This window comes from Pleuronectes platessa, chromosome 9 (assembly GCF_947347685.1).
Source record: "Pleuronectes platessa chromosome 9, fPlePla1.1, whole genome shotgun sequence".
NCBI lineage: Eukaryota > Metazoa > Chordata > Actinopteri > Pleuronectiformes > Pleuronectidae > Pleuronectes > Pleuronectes platessa.
This window is the reverse complement of record NC_070634.1, coordinates 24,362,444-24,379,339: the sequence shown is the minus strand read 5'-3', so window position 1 is coordinate 24,379,339 and position 16,896 is coordinate 24,362,444. Positions and strand designations below refer to the sequence as shown.

At 43.2% G+C, this 16,896-nt stretch overlaps 1 protein-coding gene across 1 annotated transcript in view; it reads right to left on the bottom strand.

Moving 5' to 3' along the window:
* Nucleotides 1-2,788: 2,788 nt before the first annotated feature.
* Nucleotides 2,789-16,896, bottom strand: part of LOC128448625 (contactin-associated protein-like 4) — a 60,254-nt gene continuing 46,146 nt past the window's right edge. The window contains 9 exon segments of the mRNA XM_053431364.1: nucleotides 2,789-2,908; nucleotides 2,910-2,986; nucleotides 4,686-4,757; nucleotides 5,077-5,292; nucleotides 8,581-8,668; nucleotides 9,151-9,284; nucleotides 11,037-11,297; nucleotides 13,187-13,426; nucleotides 15,928-16,146. Coding sequence (XP_053287339.1) covers nucleotides 2,789-2,908; nucleotides 2,910-2,986; nucleotides 4,686-4,757; nucleotides 5,077-5,292; nucleotides 8,581-8,668; nucleotides 9,151-9,284; nucleotides 11,037-11,297; nucleotides 13,187-13,426; nucleotides 15,928-16,146 — 1,427 coding nt within the window.

The window sequence follows — 16,896 nt, the reverse complement described above, 5'->3', positions numbered from 1 at the left end:
ATTGCTTTTGATATTATATTATATATTTATCATATTTTTTACATTGTTTTTCCCTCATTCAAATCAAATGAGTTCACTAGACTTCACTAAACTATTTAATATAACAGGTTGATCCATTGCTTTAAATGCTCTGCTCATGTGTTCGTCTCTTTTTCATTGCACAGTTTAAATTTCCTGGGTTATAAAAGTGTTCTGAAGATGAATTAACAAAACGCTGCAGCGGGTTTTCTTCTGCTCACAAGTTATTGTAGTTAATAAATTACAGTAGTAAAGTTTTACTACTGATCAGATTTACTCTCACTCAGATGAGATATGTGTATTTGTGCGGAGGGTCGCGCTCGGTGCAAGAAAAGTTTGAGCCCAGTTGTTGAACTCAGCTTGTTTACAGTGTCACTGTCTGCAAAAATTAAATCTGCATTTATGTCAGAGCTGTTTTTACGAATCATGAAGTCTTTAAATTGCAGCTTTAGAAAGTGGCAACGAATTTCATCATCATAAAAAATGACTCTGACGTTTCCATCTCCTGGAAGTTTCAGTTTCTCTCTTTTACTCTGTCGCTCTGCAGAGAGGAGCAAATTAACACACATCAATAATGTCCTGTAGAGAAATAAAAAAGAGAAGGGCTCCCCCAGAAAACTTTTCGGAGGGAACAACAATCTGTGATGTAAATTTATGTTAATTTAATTTGCTCCAGAGAGGAAAAGGGTTGCTGTGTTTCAGCTTCATTTAACAGGGAAACAAAAGACCTCAGCTCGGTTTGTACGGATTTTCTGCTGCACTAATAATCCTTATTTTCTCTGTGTGAGAGGATTTGAGTCCTCACACTGTACAAGCAAGTTTATTATAAAGTCAGCAGTTACGGATAAACCACCGGACAGACAGGTTACATTAAAGTTGTGAATAGAGGTAAAACAGGGAGGACGCGGACACTTTCACGTCTTCCTTGTTCGGTGCCGATCTTCAGACTTTTCAGTTAAGTCCAAAATAACAGGAGTGCACGGTTCCTCAGACCAAGAGAGTGAAGTTTAGTCTGAAGGAGGTGGTTTCTGTCCTGATCAAACTGAACCATGGAGAAATGAAATTAAACACTGTAACGTTTGACCCATTTTCATTTGATGCATTCAAAGTATTGGAGTACTGGGCCTGGAGTTGATGAAGCTAAGTGAACGTTTTAAGCTCATTTTAAATATTAGCTCATATGAATGCTTCCATATAAATGTCCTGTGCAGATGATTTGGTTAGAAAGCACACAAAGGGATATGGATTTAATGGGAGGAGCTCAGTTTTCAACTCTATTCATAAATTTCTGTTTTTTCTTTACTCCTAACCCCTCCCCCCCAATAAAAAAAAAAATCTTCTACATATTTAGTTTGATATTATTCCAAACACTTTCTTCTCAAAATGAAAAAAGTTATAATATTCTTCCATTTTCTTGTTTTGTTCCTTCTCCTCCATAGCTGCGGTTGTCAGTGAAGCCACAAATTAAATGAGTCAGATATTCATGATGACGTTGTTATGCATATTCTGTCAATCAAACATAATCTCCAGTTTCCTTTTTTTCTATTATAAAATGTGGATCTGTTATGTGGCACTGTCTCTTTTTTCATGCACACTTTTTCTCCAGTTAACTACGCAGGAACAAATATATACATATTTCTATTTGTGCACCACAGGAATTTACCAGACAGCAGATATTTAGAAGATTCTCTCCTGAACCTTACATCATCATCGTGTGTGAGAGACCCGCAGAACAAATACTTAAATTCATCTGTAATGAGGTAAAATCACGATGCATGACACCACACTGAGATGGAGATCTGCATCTTCCCACTCCTCTCTCCTGCTCCTGCCTTTAAACCCCCCCCCCCCCCACGATGCAAACACACTGCAGAGACAGTGAAGAACAAATACCCGACATTAATATCTGGATGGCTGGCTTTCATTGCACCGTTTATATCTCGCCGTCAGCTCCTTTTCAATTCTTCCTATTTCCTGTTGTGATTATCTCTTATTCCACCTGTCAGAAAAACACAGATTAGTGCTTCGGCGGAAACACATTAAACGTCTGCCGAGCGGAACGGGGGGGGGGGGGTGACAGTCGGTGCTTTAAAGCCCGAGCTGCTGGAAGCTGCAGTCCTGGCATCGGCTCCTCTCGGCAGGTGGTGCTCAGAGGAAGAAAGAAAGACAAATCTGTGTAAGCTCATTGTAAAAACCTTTTGCTCTGTCACTTAAAACAGCTTCTGAACCGACTCAAAGACAAAGTGTGGGAGTAAAGTTTTAAAGAGTGACTTTTTATTTGTGTAATTCATATATACAGCAGGTGTTGAAATGATGGATCTCAGCCGAGTCCGTCTCCTCCCGTCTCCACACACATGTCTCCGGCGTCTCAGATTTCAAAGGAGCTTCACATCGTCCTCGTAGAAAAAAGTGCTGCTTAGAAATCAAGTTCAAAAAGTCGAGCTCGACTGGAGCAAAGTCGTGTTTTCATCTTCACATCTATTCTGCCAATTTTTCCTTTTCAACAATACATTTTTTTACATTACAGTATGGATGAGAAACATCGTGTTGTGATCCGGACAAAGCAACATTTAAACTTTTAAATATTTGTAAATATTTACATCCACCGATGATTCAAAATCCACTTTTAACACTTTTTCCAGTTTGTGTACAATATGTACAAAGCGAAGGGGAAAGAATGAGGTCGTGGATTCTGACTTCCCATCGTCCTCATGCACTGGTTTCCAGTGACTGAGAGGCTCTGGGAGTCAGTGGGAGGTCAGGGCTGCTTCTAAATGAAATACTCCTTCTGGTTTTCGCTGGCGGCGCCCTGAGAGTCCGCCCGGCTGCTGAAGGGGAACTCCTGCCCGTCGTCCGGCTGTGACGCTTTGACTTCCTGGTTTCGATACGTCCTCTTTCCTGCTGCAGATGAATCGGATCACGATTCCCAACGCAGACACGGAGACAAATATCACCACCGCGATCACCCCTGAAAAAAAACAGAGATACAGACATGAGCTGCTTTCAGAGTTTTACCCGGAGGAAGTTGTGTGTGTGAATGTCCCAGTGAGAGTTTCTGCAGACTTTGGTCGTCTGGCACTTTTTGTAGGTGTTTTAGGTCCAGAAGACATTTTGGCTAATTTCTAATAAAAGCATGAAATTAAATCTTATCATTTAAAGTGTAAGTGAACTTTTCTGCCGCATCTGAGAGGATTCTCTCCAGAAGTTCTTAAGATGTTCAGGAGGCAAAAAAAAGGGTTTTGAGAAGTCATAGTGGAACGAGATGACCTTTGACCTCCAAATTGTAAATCACATCATCCTCACATCCAAGTGAAAGTTTGTGCCGGATGTAATGAAACTTTCTACATTCACAAGAACATGACGCCACAGTGACCTTGAACCAACAGTTCTTCTTCAAATTATTTGGAGCAAATTTGTAGGAAAACCCTGAGAGGTTCGTGAAATTGGATTCACAAGACAACCAAACATTGTTCAGTGAGGTCACTGTGACCTTGACCTTTGACCACAGTTCAAACATAATGTCCACGGCCACTGTGTTTGAACAAGGTCCTTTTTGTCTCGACAGATTATCATTATCGCTGCAGCAGCAGATGAATTAAACATCATCCTTGTAATGTGAAATATCCAAACTCTAGAAAAATGTGGATGAATGAAACAGAAAGGATGAAAAACCTTTAATATCAACCCTACAGTTATTTGTATGTAACTATAACATAACTAACCCATTAAACTGTATGAGCTGAGAATCCACTGTACAGTAAACATTAAAGCACAGGCAGAAACTTTTCCACATGAGTATCACGGATCAGAATGTAAATGTTTTAATTTCTTGATTTGAAAGGTAATTTGCATGTAAAAGTAAACATCTGAAGATTGAACCAGACTATTTCGGTTCTATTTTTGTGCGTTAATTATTGTATGGAGTGACACAGTCTAATTGTGCAGCTCAGCACTGACGTCTGTTTGTGTATTGTTCCCAGACGCTGAGGGTTTTGTCTCTCCTGACATTTCCATCTCAATCTGAAATAGCTCGCGACAAACAGTCAGTGCAATAACTGATCCCCCCCCCCCCCAAACCAAACCAAATGTACGATACAAGATAGGGTGAGCCCGAGTTCAATAATGCAGTTTTAAAATGGAAAAAACAAATCTTGTAGATTTTCTTGTACTCTGTGAATTCAGATCTAAAGTGTTGTAAACAAGACAACTTGCGTCTTTTCCTTTAGCCTCCAAACTTTCTCTCTTCACTACGTAAAAGTCCTGAAAAGTTGCGGCTGCAGTTTTTGTTAATTCTGCCATAAATGTAGGTTCTGGGAAAAGTGTGTTATTATTAAGACAATTTTCAAATCAGTCAATATTGAGGTCGATTTTTGCTCGTGAGTGAAAGCTGAAGAAACAAGTTTGTATTAAACTTCCTCATTGTGTGTTTTTGTGTGTTTGTGTGTGTGTGCACATTTTCTATCATATGTTCCATTAGTCGTGGGATTGAATCCCTATATCTATGTTAATCAATTACTATTAATTAATTATGGCAGTTTGTGTTCTCTCTCTCTCTCTCTCTCTCTCTCTCCTCTGTTCCACCCCACCCCTCCTCTATCCCCCTCTTCCCATATATTTACTGGTATTTAATGAAATGTTCTTCTCCCCACTGAGATGGAAAGCCTCACCTCCAATTAGAGCCGAGTCGCTCCTGATAGCGTTGACTAAAGGTTGACCTGGATCCACTGAACCAGGTTGATCTGTGAGGAAGAAAGAGAGAGAGAGAGAGAGAGAGAGAGAGAGAGAGAGAGAGAGAGAGAGAGAGAGAGAGAGTGAGACGAGAAAAAGTGAAAAGCAAGAAGTCACATAAAACTAAATAAAGATAAGAGACGGAGAAATCAAGTATGGGATAGAATCGTTGCCCTCTGGTTGTTGGCCTCCGACAAGTTGAAGTCTGTGGTTCTGTCTGAACCACGGACTCAGAAAATTAAATTAAATACAATGAATAATTATGAATTATATGAGTTATGGCCCCGACAAATGTTTCCCTCTTGATGACTGGGAGTCTGCTCCTCGTACCTGACAGGGAGTGTGTGGTTTCTGCCGTGTAGGACTTGGCTGGAGAGGAGGATCCACAGCTGGACTGGACCAGGGGACCGGTGAGGACGATGTCCCCGTCAGGATGCAGCAGGGCGTCTTTCAGGGGACTGAAGGAGTTGAAGCGAACAGCTGACAGACAGCCGGTGAAGCCGAGGGCGGCCAGCTCCCCCAGCTCCGCGTCCAGCTCGTCAGACTCTGTGGACAGAGTGGTGATAGAGTTAGTCGAGGAAGTTTGTTTGTACACAGATTGTTGATCCTGCACCGAAACACAAGGTTAAAAGGTTTTTGTGTACATGTACTAACCCAGAGGGCCTCACAGCATCACTAACTGTACTGAATAAACCCCTCAGTGACTGTTAATGTCAGTGTGAACCACACTTATTCCTTAAGAACAGTGTGACAACAGATCCCATCACCGTCAGTCAGCTGAGGTCTCACCACAGAGACCCAGTGTCTGTTTATCAGCTGTGTGGAGCATCAGACTCAGATTGAGTTTGAGATTGAATGTGATTCTCTGGGCAGCAGGAAGTGACTTCACTTTGAATTAAACATCTCATGACATGTGTGAGTAAATAACCTACACGATTGAGATGGGACACAAACAGAGCATTTGACACAAACAGAGCATTTGTTGAAGATGTGGATTTTTAATTTCTTTCTCTTTAGCTCCACTTTTTATACTAAATCAAAGCAGAGTTTTTAATTTGAATGAAAAACAAATGTGCTTCACCTGTCATGCAAGTCACTGGAGGTTAGAGTTAATTATTTTACTTAATTAAAAGTAGCAACACAACAGGGTGTAAATTATTCATCCAAGTAAACGTGCAAAAGTATGAACTTCAAAATAAAACCCAAATTACTCAAAGTAAAAGTACTTTGTTTTTCAGAATGGTACATTTGAGAATAATTTAGCCGATAAGATCATATTGAATTATGAAAAAATAAAATGGGGTAATGTTGCAAAATGTCTGTCATTGTTATGAAACCTTCTTTAAAAAAACGTCTGTGACTTCACTACAACAGTTTTCAAGAACTGAAGAACTGTCCACCTCCTCCCAGCTGCTGCCCCTTACATCCACCTCTCTGCACCCCCCCCCCCTCCTCCTCTCCTCCCTCTCTCCCTGTCTCAGTCTCTCCGTTCTCTCCTGGTCCATTAGTTAGGCTGATGGATGACAGGGCTGCCAGGGAGTGACAGTATATCAACTATCTTGCAGCCTCTCCGATTCGGATACAGACCCGACTGCCTGGGTCCTGTGGCTCCGAGGGGAAGGCCGGGTCACATACGAACACGACCCGGGTCATCAATAAAAGAGCAGCGGGGGGGCTTCACCGGAGCAGACAGCCCCAGCAGCCATTTATGTCCCTTTCTCCCATGTGCACGGCGGAGAGCAGGAGACATTTTGTTATTTTTCATGGTCAAAAGTTGACGACAAGAGTAACGGGGAAAGAATCCAGAAGCCAAAAGGCCAAACTATGGAGCCGCTGCAGAGCCGGAAGGGAGAGAGTGCAACAGCAAAAACACACATACATACAGGGAGTCGACAAAATCAATAGACACAGAAATGGTCTCCTCCCGGTCGCACAACAGCCCAACGCTTCTCGTGCACAGAAGAACTCAACTTTTAAAAAAACACTGACGCAGTGCAAGAGACAGAAAGATGCTACAGTTGATTTTAATGGAAGCAGAAGCTCCGAGTTGTTCACTTCTCTTGAGAAGAACTTATCACACTAGTGGAACAGTGAATAATAGAGAAAAAATTAAAGATGGCAATAGTCTCAGCTGGTTCCATCCACTTCCCTGAATGGACTCCAGTTGAATGCATCTATCTGAAGTCCTCTGCTGCTCTATGCTACATCACAAACTGAATGAAGGAATCAACAGCCGCCGGTCCTGCTCCATGTTTTCCTCCTGTTTAAAGTTTTTCTCTCCACAGTGCAGCTTGTTGTGGGAGCTGTCGTGTTTCTCTATAATAACTTGACCTTACTGCAGCATGTCGAGAACCTTGAGATGATGCATGTCGGTGGTTGGTGTTGTACAAATACAATTTTAGTTACAGTTACTGTGGGGACATAATTAAAGCAAGTGTCTAGCATCACAGGAGGGGGGGTTGGGGGGGTATCAGCTGGTGAAATCTGATACTGGACGATAAATCAAAGCCTCCATGTTGGTTATCTACAGTGAGAACAGGGTCGGGGCTGATCAATTATACAGCAACTGTAACTCAGTGAGATTTATCATCATCTCATCTCTGCTCCTTTCTCACATATTAACCTCTGTTAAGTTTTCACCTCTGTCTGTTTGTTTGTTTGTTTGTTTGTTTGTTTGTCAGCAGGATTACAATAGAAAACAAAACTTGATGGAAGGATGGGACATGGAACAAGAAAGAATGATGAAGGTGCTAATTGGGACATTTTAGTTTTTCCCGGGGATGAATCCATGGGTTGAGAAGTAAAGACTCCAGCACATTTAGGGCCTGATATCGATGAAGGTTATCAAACTGGTGCAGATCCAAACAAAAATCAGAATTTAAATGTGGTTTCACAGTGGATAGGATTGTTTTGGAAGTTGTATGGTTGCAAGTAGAGCGACAAACCTGTTACTATAACCAAAGTGAAGCTGAGGAAAACATGGATGCAGAAGAAAATCAACAGTTTATATTGATCTTTAATAGATTCAGAACGATGTCTGATTGAACATGATGGCTTTCCTGCAGAGTTTAAGAGAACTGGGACTTGGTGGTTATTTAAGAATAAATCTCCAGATAGGAAAACACAGTCCCCACACATTCCTCCCAGTTTAAACAGAAGCTGGGAGCTCAGTGCTCCTCACTGCAGACGGAGGTTGAACCGCAGCGTCTGACTTCCTGGTTGAGTTTGACTTGGCGCTCTGCGGCTGAGACTCATTGGTTGTTACGCCGAATCGCAGGGTGCTGACTTCCATCTTCTGAGTAATTCGTTCTTTTCAATCTCTCCTCATTACCATACAAAGTGAAGGAGCGTTTCTCCAGTTATTACCATTACAGCAGCCCGGAGCCGCGCTCAGCCACCCAGACTCATATAGAGACTGATTTACTCACCGCTTCCGTAACACAGATAAAAGTTCGCCGACATTTACTTCACTGCCTGAACTCCTGCATTAGTATAAGAAACAAATCACGGCTGTGAATGCACCTAATGCCTCATAACTGAGACTTAAGTGGTTCCCTCCACCTTTAGTCATTTTTTTCTAGTGTTGCTCTTCCTTCCAATCTCCACTGTAAAGTTCTGTGAAAAACTGAATATGGTTATGAAGTTGTTTTTAAAGGCAGCACAGCTGTTGCACCGACTGCACCTCCCCCCCCCCCCCCCCCCCCCCGGTCCACTCAACGTGACGAGCATTAAACAGCAGAAATGCTCCAGAAGCTGTGGTTTCGTCACATGAGGCCAAACGTCTCCGTCCTCTCATTCCAATGAGTGTGTCTCAGTGCTGTGAGCCTCTCTTACCCTGGACTCGGCCCAGGATGAGCGACTTGATGCTGTTGAATTCAGCGTCAGACGACAAGTTGAAGTCCTCCCTGGCGTTCTGGTCAATCTGAAAGAAGAGTGTATTTCATATCTGTAAATGTTGGAGGTTAGAAGGTGGACAGCAAAGACTGACAGAGACAATCTGTTGAGATCTTTATTTTAACAAAATCTTGTCTTCAATGCACGTATTTAAAAAAGGATTCAGCCTCAAATCAACCAAATCAATGAACCTGTGAGATGCTGTGGTTCTGACCTGATGTAAAAATCTGATCACAACTGGTCCTGGATGTGTTTCCTGTGACCACTTGTCTCGCTCTATATTCAATCAGAACTGATTTCTATATTTATGGTTTGAATCAAGTCCCAATAGATTCCTTTCTTAGTCTCAAGTATTTAGTTTTAAATGAACAAAGGCTTTATTTGACAATGTAACCTGAAAGTTGACGGTAAAACATTTACTCCCACTCATTTTGTCATGGTTTCTGAAAATGTCCCCTGCTTGTGCTGATCTGTGTGACACAGTGTGAATCCTCTGTTGTGTGCGTTCACCTGCACGGACACAGCGTCTGCCAGTCTCCTGATGGTCACTGTGTGCAGTCGTCCATCAGCCAGGTTCACCACTCTGCTGCTCATCACCTCCACGTCCCTGCTGCCGTGCAGCTTGTACCTCAGCTCCAGCTCATCTTCACCAGACGACAACAAGCACAAAGACAAGAGCGTCATTTCAAAATGTCCACGCTCGTGAGAAGTTGTAAACCTGAGGAGCCATTCTGTTATTTAACATCTATAACACTGTTATTATACTGTGAGGTCGAGTAGATCGAGCTTTATTTGTCCCTGTGGACTAATTTGCTTTACACACACACAGAGTCCATGAAAACAATTACGTTTACTTCACATTTAAAATATCCTTTACAAATAACTTTTAAATGTAAAATGCTGTAAACTCCGGTGACTGAGACGTGTCACACAAGTGCATTAACACAACAGGAATAGAAAAGTCACAACACAACTACAAAAACCACACAGCAGAAACACAACCACCACAAAAGTCCAGCATTCCTATTTTCCACAAATGCACTTGTGAGACGTCTTGTCATCGTTAGTAGACGGTAGAAGAAGCTGAATATCGATCCGATCTAATCGGAGAAAATCCATTTGACACATTCTTTCTTCACAGAAAAAATAACCTTTCATGCAGATATGTGAGCGTTACCGAAATACCAGCTGCCAAATGAAAAAAGTTAAAAACCATTTAACATTGCTTGGAAGGATATTTTATCTTTATGAATAACTCTGTGCAAAACTTCACAAATGCCACAGATGAGATAACTTGAATTTGCAGATTTTACAGATGAGCAGAAATGATAGGAAAACAGATTAGATAATAAATAATACCTTTTGTAATTAATAACTGACTTTATTTCTATGAAAAGATCCGATCTGATGAAGATAAAAGCAGTGGTGGAGAGAGGGGGGGGGGGGGGGGGGGGGGGGGGGGGGGGGGGTTTCAGGCCCAGCGAGATACTCAGGTACTGAAATGATCTGTGTTCAGCAGCTGAGGCTTTTTGTTACTGCAGCAGCAAAAAGAGAGAAACATGAGAAAAGCCTTGTTGAAGCCACCGAGTGGAACCTCTCTCTGGGATTTAATTAGATACTTCAGTGAAGGAGAGCAGATACCTGAGGAGAATTCATCGGTTGCTCAAAACCTGCCGTCCCTGAGCTTCTCCTCCGTCATTAAAACACTTACTTTCTAAATTCAAGACTTTACCCTAAACTCAATCCACAAAATCTCCATCTGTGGATCAATGCATATCAGGAGACCTGTTCATCTAATCAGGCTTTATTTTGAAAAGTTGCGAGTTTGAGGATTATGTCGATTGCTCAACAGACTTAAGTGTTTGAGGACGACTTACTAATGGCGTAGAAACAATTCTGAAGTAGAATCCTGAGCATCAACAACACAGAACAGGCCAGTTTGTAGTTGTGCCTTCATGATGACAGATATTTGGTTACAACTACAAATGAAATCTCCCTCAACTCTCGTTATAAATAACCTGTTATTCAGCGACAGTATATTATACAAGTTGCACACACTGGATAACTGCTAATCCTGTTAGGCAACAACAGAGCGCTGAGTCGCTCCCGGCCACCCGGAGCTATGTGAAGCTCTACAGTGAAACCAGTGATTCAAACCTGAACACAATTAATAGTCACAATGGCAAGAACATGGCTGGAATATCCTGAAAAGAATTATCACTGAACAACGAGTGAAACACATGTTTTCCGTGCAGCGACACTGGGCCTAACCACTGGAGGAAGCAGTCGACAGAGCAGGACACGCTGATTCCAGAGGGACGAGGAGAGGGAACTCTACTGTGCAGGGACGATAAGATAAGAACAAGAGCTGCAGAATGAAATTGGTGTGTTCTCACCGTGTTCGTTGATCAGCAGCGCCAGGTATTCTTTGTGGGAGGAGTGGACGTAGAGCAGCAGAGACGGACTCTGAAGGGTCCTGAAGCTCAGAGAGATGTTTTCTCCTCTCAGCTTCACGTCAGAGAAGATGGACGGAGACGGAGACGGAGCCGGAGATAGAGACGGAGCCTTGCTGCTGCTGCTGCTGCTGCTGCTCAGCTCGTACGGCTCCTTGAGGACGTAGGTGATGGACATCGTGGACGTGAAGCTGGCAGAAACCTCTGGAAGATGGAAAGTTTGAGATTCAGGCAGGAAAGAGAAAATGGAATCATTTGGTTTGAATCTTCAATCGTGTGAGTTCAGGCAACAGCTCTGCTTTAGATACGATTAGGGACCAAGAACGTCTCTCTGTACTGTGTCTCCTTAAATTCTGCACCAAATTGCATTGATAGATATCAGATATGCATCATTTTTCGATTTGACATTTTGATAGAAAACTGGGTGATATTACATTTCTTTTCAATTTGTTTCTGCTGATTAATTGTGTACAAATCATTTTTTATGAGACAGAGGACGACTGGGAAACAGCTATGACGATTATATTTCACTTTCTTTTTATCTGCTGTGTTGTGGCATCAATCAAATGTATCAGTAAAATGATATTAGCATAGCCCAGATACACAGTCTCAATATGTCCCTTTGACTCTGTGATGTCTTCAGACTGGAGAACAAAAGAGATGAGTTTAATCTGGTGGATCTACATGGAAGTAATTCCCTCGTCTTGTCTGAGTGGTTTGTTTAATACTCGTACTATAACTAAAAGACACTTTATTAGGAACACATGCAGTAATTTGATTAGCCAGTCATGCTTCATCAGACAGGTACAGACCAGGAGCTTCAGTTCATGCTCACATGAAACAAAGTGTGGTGTCGTGTGCACTGAGTGCAGAGAAATGGGAAGTCAGTGAGTTTGTGGCGTGACAGTTGGTGAGTGTTTCTGAAACAGTGGATCCTCTGGGACTTGTTCGTGCACGACAGTAGTTCACTCAGCATGTTGCCAAAAAACAACCCCCCCCAAAAAAAAAGAAACATGGAAGAAGGGAACGTCCTGAACGGATGAAAACTCGAGTGGCTGTCTCCTCAGAGTGGGAACATCTTCAGGACACAGAGAAGTGGAGCAGAGGGAGGTTGATGCACCGAGCTCTGAGCCTGTTGTCGCTCTGCAGCTCATCGATTCTGCATCGGAGGATGTCAGACACAGCAGCTGGTTCCACATTAAACAGTGAACCAAATGTGTCCAGCTGCTTTTTATTCCCTATTCATGTCCTGGAACCTCTCACTGACCGCCTGGAGTTTCCTAAAACGCACCAGAAGCTCATCAGATTTGTTCTAGCAAAGTAAGGAAGGACACAGTGCTTCCCCTCTCTCCAGCTGCACTTTCAATATCGTGCTTGTACAATATCACTTATCCACTTTGCAACGGTTCTACGAAACAAGCGGACATATGAGGAACAAAGACGTGTTCACAGGAACAGGAACAGGTCCGGTACTGTCAGGCCAGGGATGGAGTCCGGGTAGAGTGAGCTGGAGGCAGGACCTGATGTTATAATTCAGCCGAATTGTTTTAGCATACCACACCTGGAGACCGGCTTCAACCCACAGGATTGAACTGCTATTTACATTTTAAATCCTTCCATCTGTTTGTCTGAGTTTATGTTGCACTGGTGAGCCGTGTTGGAAAATAAAGTTCTACTCATGCATTTATTATAAAGGTCCTAAACACGCCTTCTGGCTCGCTGTGACTTTTCAAGAAATTACAAATGACTGTATTCTCACATTGACTCCCTCAGACATTGACATGTTAGAAGAGGGCAAGCAGGACAAGTTGTGGAGTTTGTCCTGAATGAAAGACCAAGACATCTGGGTTCTCACATACAGCCCCTCCAGAATATTCAGGAGAATATGTGTAGTTCAGGGCTGGTCTGGAAACAGCGATCCTGCACCATTACAGTGGGTGTGTAGTTAGTTGTCCCCCTGAGAGAGTCTGACTAATGCACCACTGCCGGTGTCTGGCATATCAGATTCACAAAGAAACCTCCTCTTTTTAATTCGGAGAAATTCTGGACGGAACAGACAGACAGTGAAATGCATTATGTAGCAGAAGAGGCACCTTTATGACAGAAGGCTCCGGTGAAGGCGGACGGGCGGCAGTCACAAGAGAAGCCGTCGGTTTTCTCCACACAGCGACCCTGGTTCTGGCAGAGAGAGCCGTAGCTGCTGCAGTGCCCCGGGCAGCCGGGCCGGACCCCGGGGGTGATCCTCGCCCTCTCCTCCAGGTCCAGAGTGACCCCGTTCAGCTGCAGGGAGCGGATGCAGCCGCGGAAACCTTTCTGTCTGGACGCGGTGCCGCCTGTCAACAAGAAGAGAGAACGTTCACTCAAAGGCTCTGTTCACAGTCAGTGAAGCCAGATGTGACTGGCACAGAGAAACAATGGTTAGTAGTAACGGTTGGTAACGTTTATCTTTGTGAGATCCTGCTTAACTTCTTCGCTAAGCTATAAACAGGTGACTGCAACATCAAGATGGTCAGAGAACCCTAAATAGGGCCCAATTACACTTTCTACTACAAAACTTTATTATTTCAGAAGTTTGGTTGACGACTAAAATGTCTAAATGTGTGTGTGATTTGCCTCAGATGCTGGTGGAGGTTTGCTCTTCAACTTTACTTCTATTCATCTGTTTTCAAACTATGGCCTTTGTTTATAATTTTGATAATAAATGGTAAGAAAAGAAGCGTTTAAAGATTGGAATGGTGTGTTTCTATGGAGGTTGGGGTCCCTCTTGCCCCAGGGCCCCCAAACCTCTTTGAAACACTCCTGCTCCACAGTATTTACACTGTATACATCATGTACCATTAAGTTCCCACTTGATCTCTGCCAGATTGTCAGATTTTCTTGCTTTATTTTCTTTGCCTGAGGGATTTGATTCTGATCACGTTTTGTACTTTGCCTTCGTTTTGTGAATTTTGCCTCAAACTTTATATTCTTTGCAAGTATTTATTTGCACACTTTTGTTTTCAAAGTTTTTCAGATCACTCTCTTTGAGTCCTGTTTACAAGGCTTTTGTCACAGAGCTGATTACATGGTTTCAGCTGTGTGGTGATTAAACCAAAACCTACTTTACTGATCTAGATGATGTAGTTTACACCAAAGGAGGAAGAGTAGCTCAAAAAGTAACTCACATAATCAAACCATATTTACCTGCCTCTAAACAAATCCCCATTTTGTCTCTGTACGACTGTAAATCTGTAATTGTGTGTCTGCTCGGCAGTAAAGTTTGATTTGTCAGTCAAACGTTGCCACTGCAGCAGAACGAGCCCATGACCCCGAGACACTGACACAGCCTGTGTCTCTGCAGCACAGACACTGACCCAGCCTGTGTCTCTGCTGGCTGCTGAAGGACTAAGTGTGTGGAGGCTGATTAACCATGTGGTGTCTGATGTTCATCCAGACCAGAGTGAGAATCTCTCCCTCCACTCACCTGACATCTAACCCTCTATTACACGAACCTCACACCCGCTCACAGGGTTCAGACTCTAAAAATTACATTTCTCATTAAGCTGCGAGCTCAACATCTTATTCTGTTTCCACGCATGGAAGTTGTTATTGCTCTGCCAGACTGGAAGTGGCCGGGTATTACTCTCACAGCTTGAGTCTGGAAAAACAGCAGCTCATCATACAACAAAACCATGAACCTCTGTGAGACTCGAGTCTGCTTCTGCAGAAACAGCTATCAAACACTCACAACACATTATGAGCGGGGGTGGAGTGACACCAGATCATTAGACTGATGTTCCGACACTGATTCCTCCAAAAGAGGAAAACAAATATTTGCAAAATGTGGTTGAAATTCAGGGATTGATTCACAAAGTCAATAAATGCATCGAGTAACATGCAGGAATAAAGTCCAGGTTGAAAGTTGCCAGGAGCCTTTTAGCGGTGCAGTGAGTTAAATCATTTCTCTGGTATTATTAGCTTGTACTGGGATGTGTGTCACGGTGTGCATGCAAAATCAATGCCTTCCAATAGCTATAAATTAATATGAACCAGAATCATCTCATAGAATTTAACCTGAGGCTATATTATGGTTAATTAACAGATTTTCTGGAGCCTATGACTCCTCATTCCCTAAAACAAGTTTATAGGAATCCACGTGCATATGGATTTTGTATAAATACATTTATTTTGCAAACACAAACAACCCCCCCCCCCCCCCCCCCCCCACTGCGTTCTATTTCAAAATCCCATCATATTTTCATGGGCACATTTAAATCCCTCTGCATCGCCGGCAAATACCATCCAGGACAGTCCTGCCCATATAAGGAGAACACTTCCTTAAAGCCGTCCAGGAAGGATTATTAGCTTAACACAACCGGCCAATCAATGCCCACCTCCATCTCCCCACTAACATTATTATTTGTTGGTCAACGTCTGTTTTTCCTGTTATAAAATTTGTGTTTTTGCAAATGAACAGACGTCCGTAATATCTGCAAAAGGATAAAGCCTCATAACAAAAGTCGGATTTTCAATCTGCTCAAATACAGTTTGACGGGTGAGGTGCGGAGCAGTTAAACAGAATCATGAGAATCTGCGGAAGAGATGGAGTGAAGTGAGTTAGTTTGAATTGATAAGAGGATGTACTCCATGTTAGTTAATGGGTTAATGGGATCAAACATTTAAAAAATGGCGACGCCCGGGACATGTCGGCTTCAAGTGGCGATGCATCGTCCATCATTACTCTCTCAACAGCACCATGAATTTTTATTTCCACCATAACCTTAAACCAGGCCTGACTACTGTACATTCCGATGCACTTTGGAACCACACACAGTTTCACACTCCTGCCCCTCACCTATGAATAACTGACTGTTCAGCTGCAGATGGATGTGGCCGTCGGCGGGAGCCTCCTGCGTGGCGGCCGGGAACCCGTCGACCCGAAGCCACGCCTCCTTCACGTTCCGCTCGGCTCGCACGCTGTGCCACCGGCCGTCCTGCAGCGGGACGCCCGTCTCCACCCGCACCTCCAGTGGACCGTTGCCCACGTCGAAGGAGAAGACGACCTCGGAGGAGGCTGTGGAGGCAGAGGATGGAGATAATGAGATAGAAGAGGGGGGGGGGGGCACACACACAACAAGGATGGTTAGCCTCGGGCTGTGAGGCGGCTTGGTTGACTGGGTGTCACTGTCACACCAGCAGAGAGAGCTTGACTTGTTCCTGTTGAATTCCAACTGACTTAATAACAAACCTGACCTGACACTTTGAGATAATTGTGTCCACTGGACGAGCGGGACTCTGTAAATCTGCTGTGTCACTTCCAACAGGTGCCACAGCTCCGTCTCTACACTGAGACAAACTGACTTTAATGTAATCGTGTTGACTCTCCGTCATGTTTTCTGATCTGCTCCCAGTGATGTGAGCGAATTCCAGTTTGGGACCACAGACGTATGAGGACTCTGTCTGATGAGTTATTTCTGTGAGGAATGCAGGGGGATTACATAATCTCATTTTGTAAAGGTTAAATAATTATTTTAAAAATATCATCTTCAGCCTGAAAATGTAAAGAAAAATCTCATTTATTCAAATTGGTCCCGGAGTGACGCCATATTTCAATAAACCCATTTTGTCCTTTCATCATCATCATCATCATCTTATGTTGTGTGAAGTGTGAAGAGACTCACCTCCACCCGCCCAGCTGCTGGCAGGATGGACAGACAGATGGACAAAGATCTGAGATGATTCAGAGACCAGAGCAAGGCAGGGAAGAAAGACCGCAACATATGTGCATATGTGTGTGTGTGTGTGTGTGAGTATGCCTGTGTGT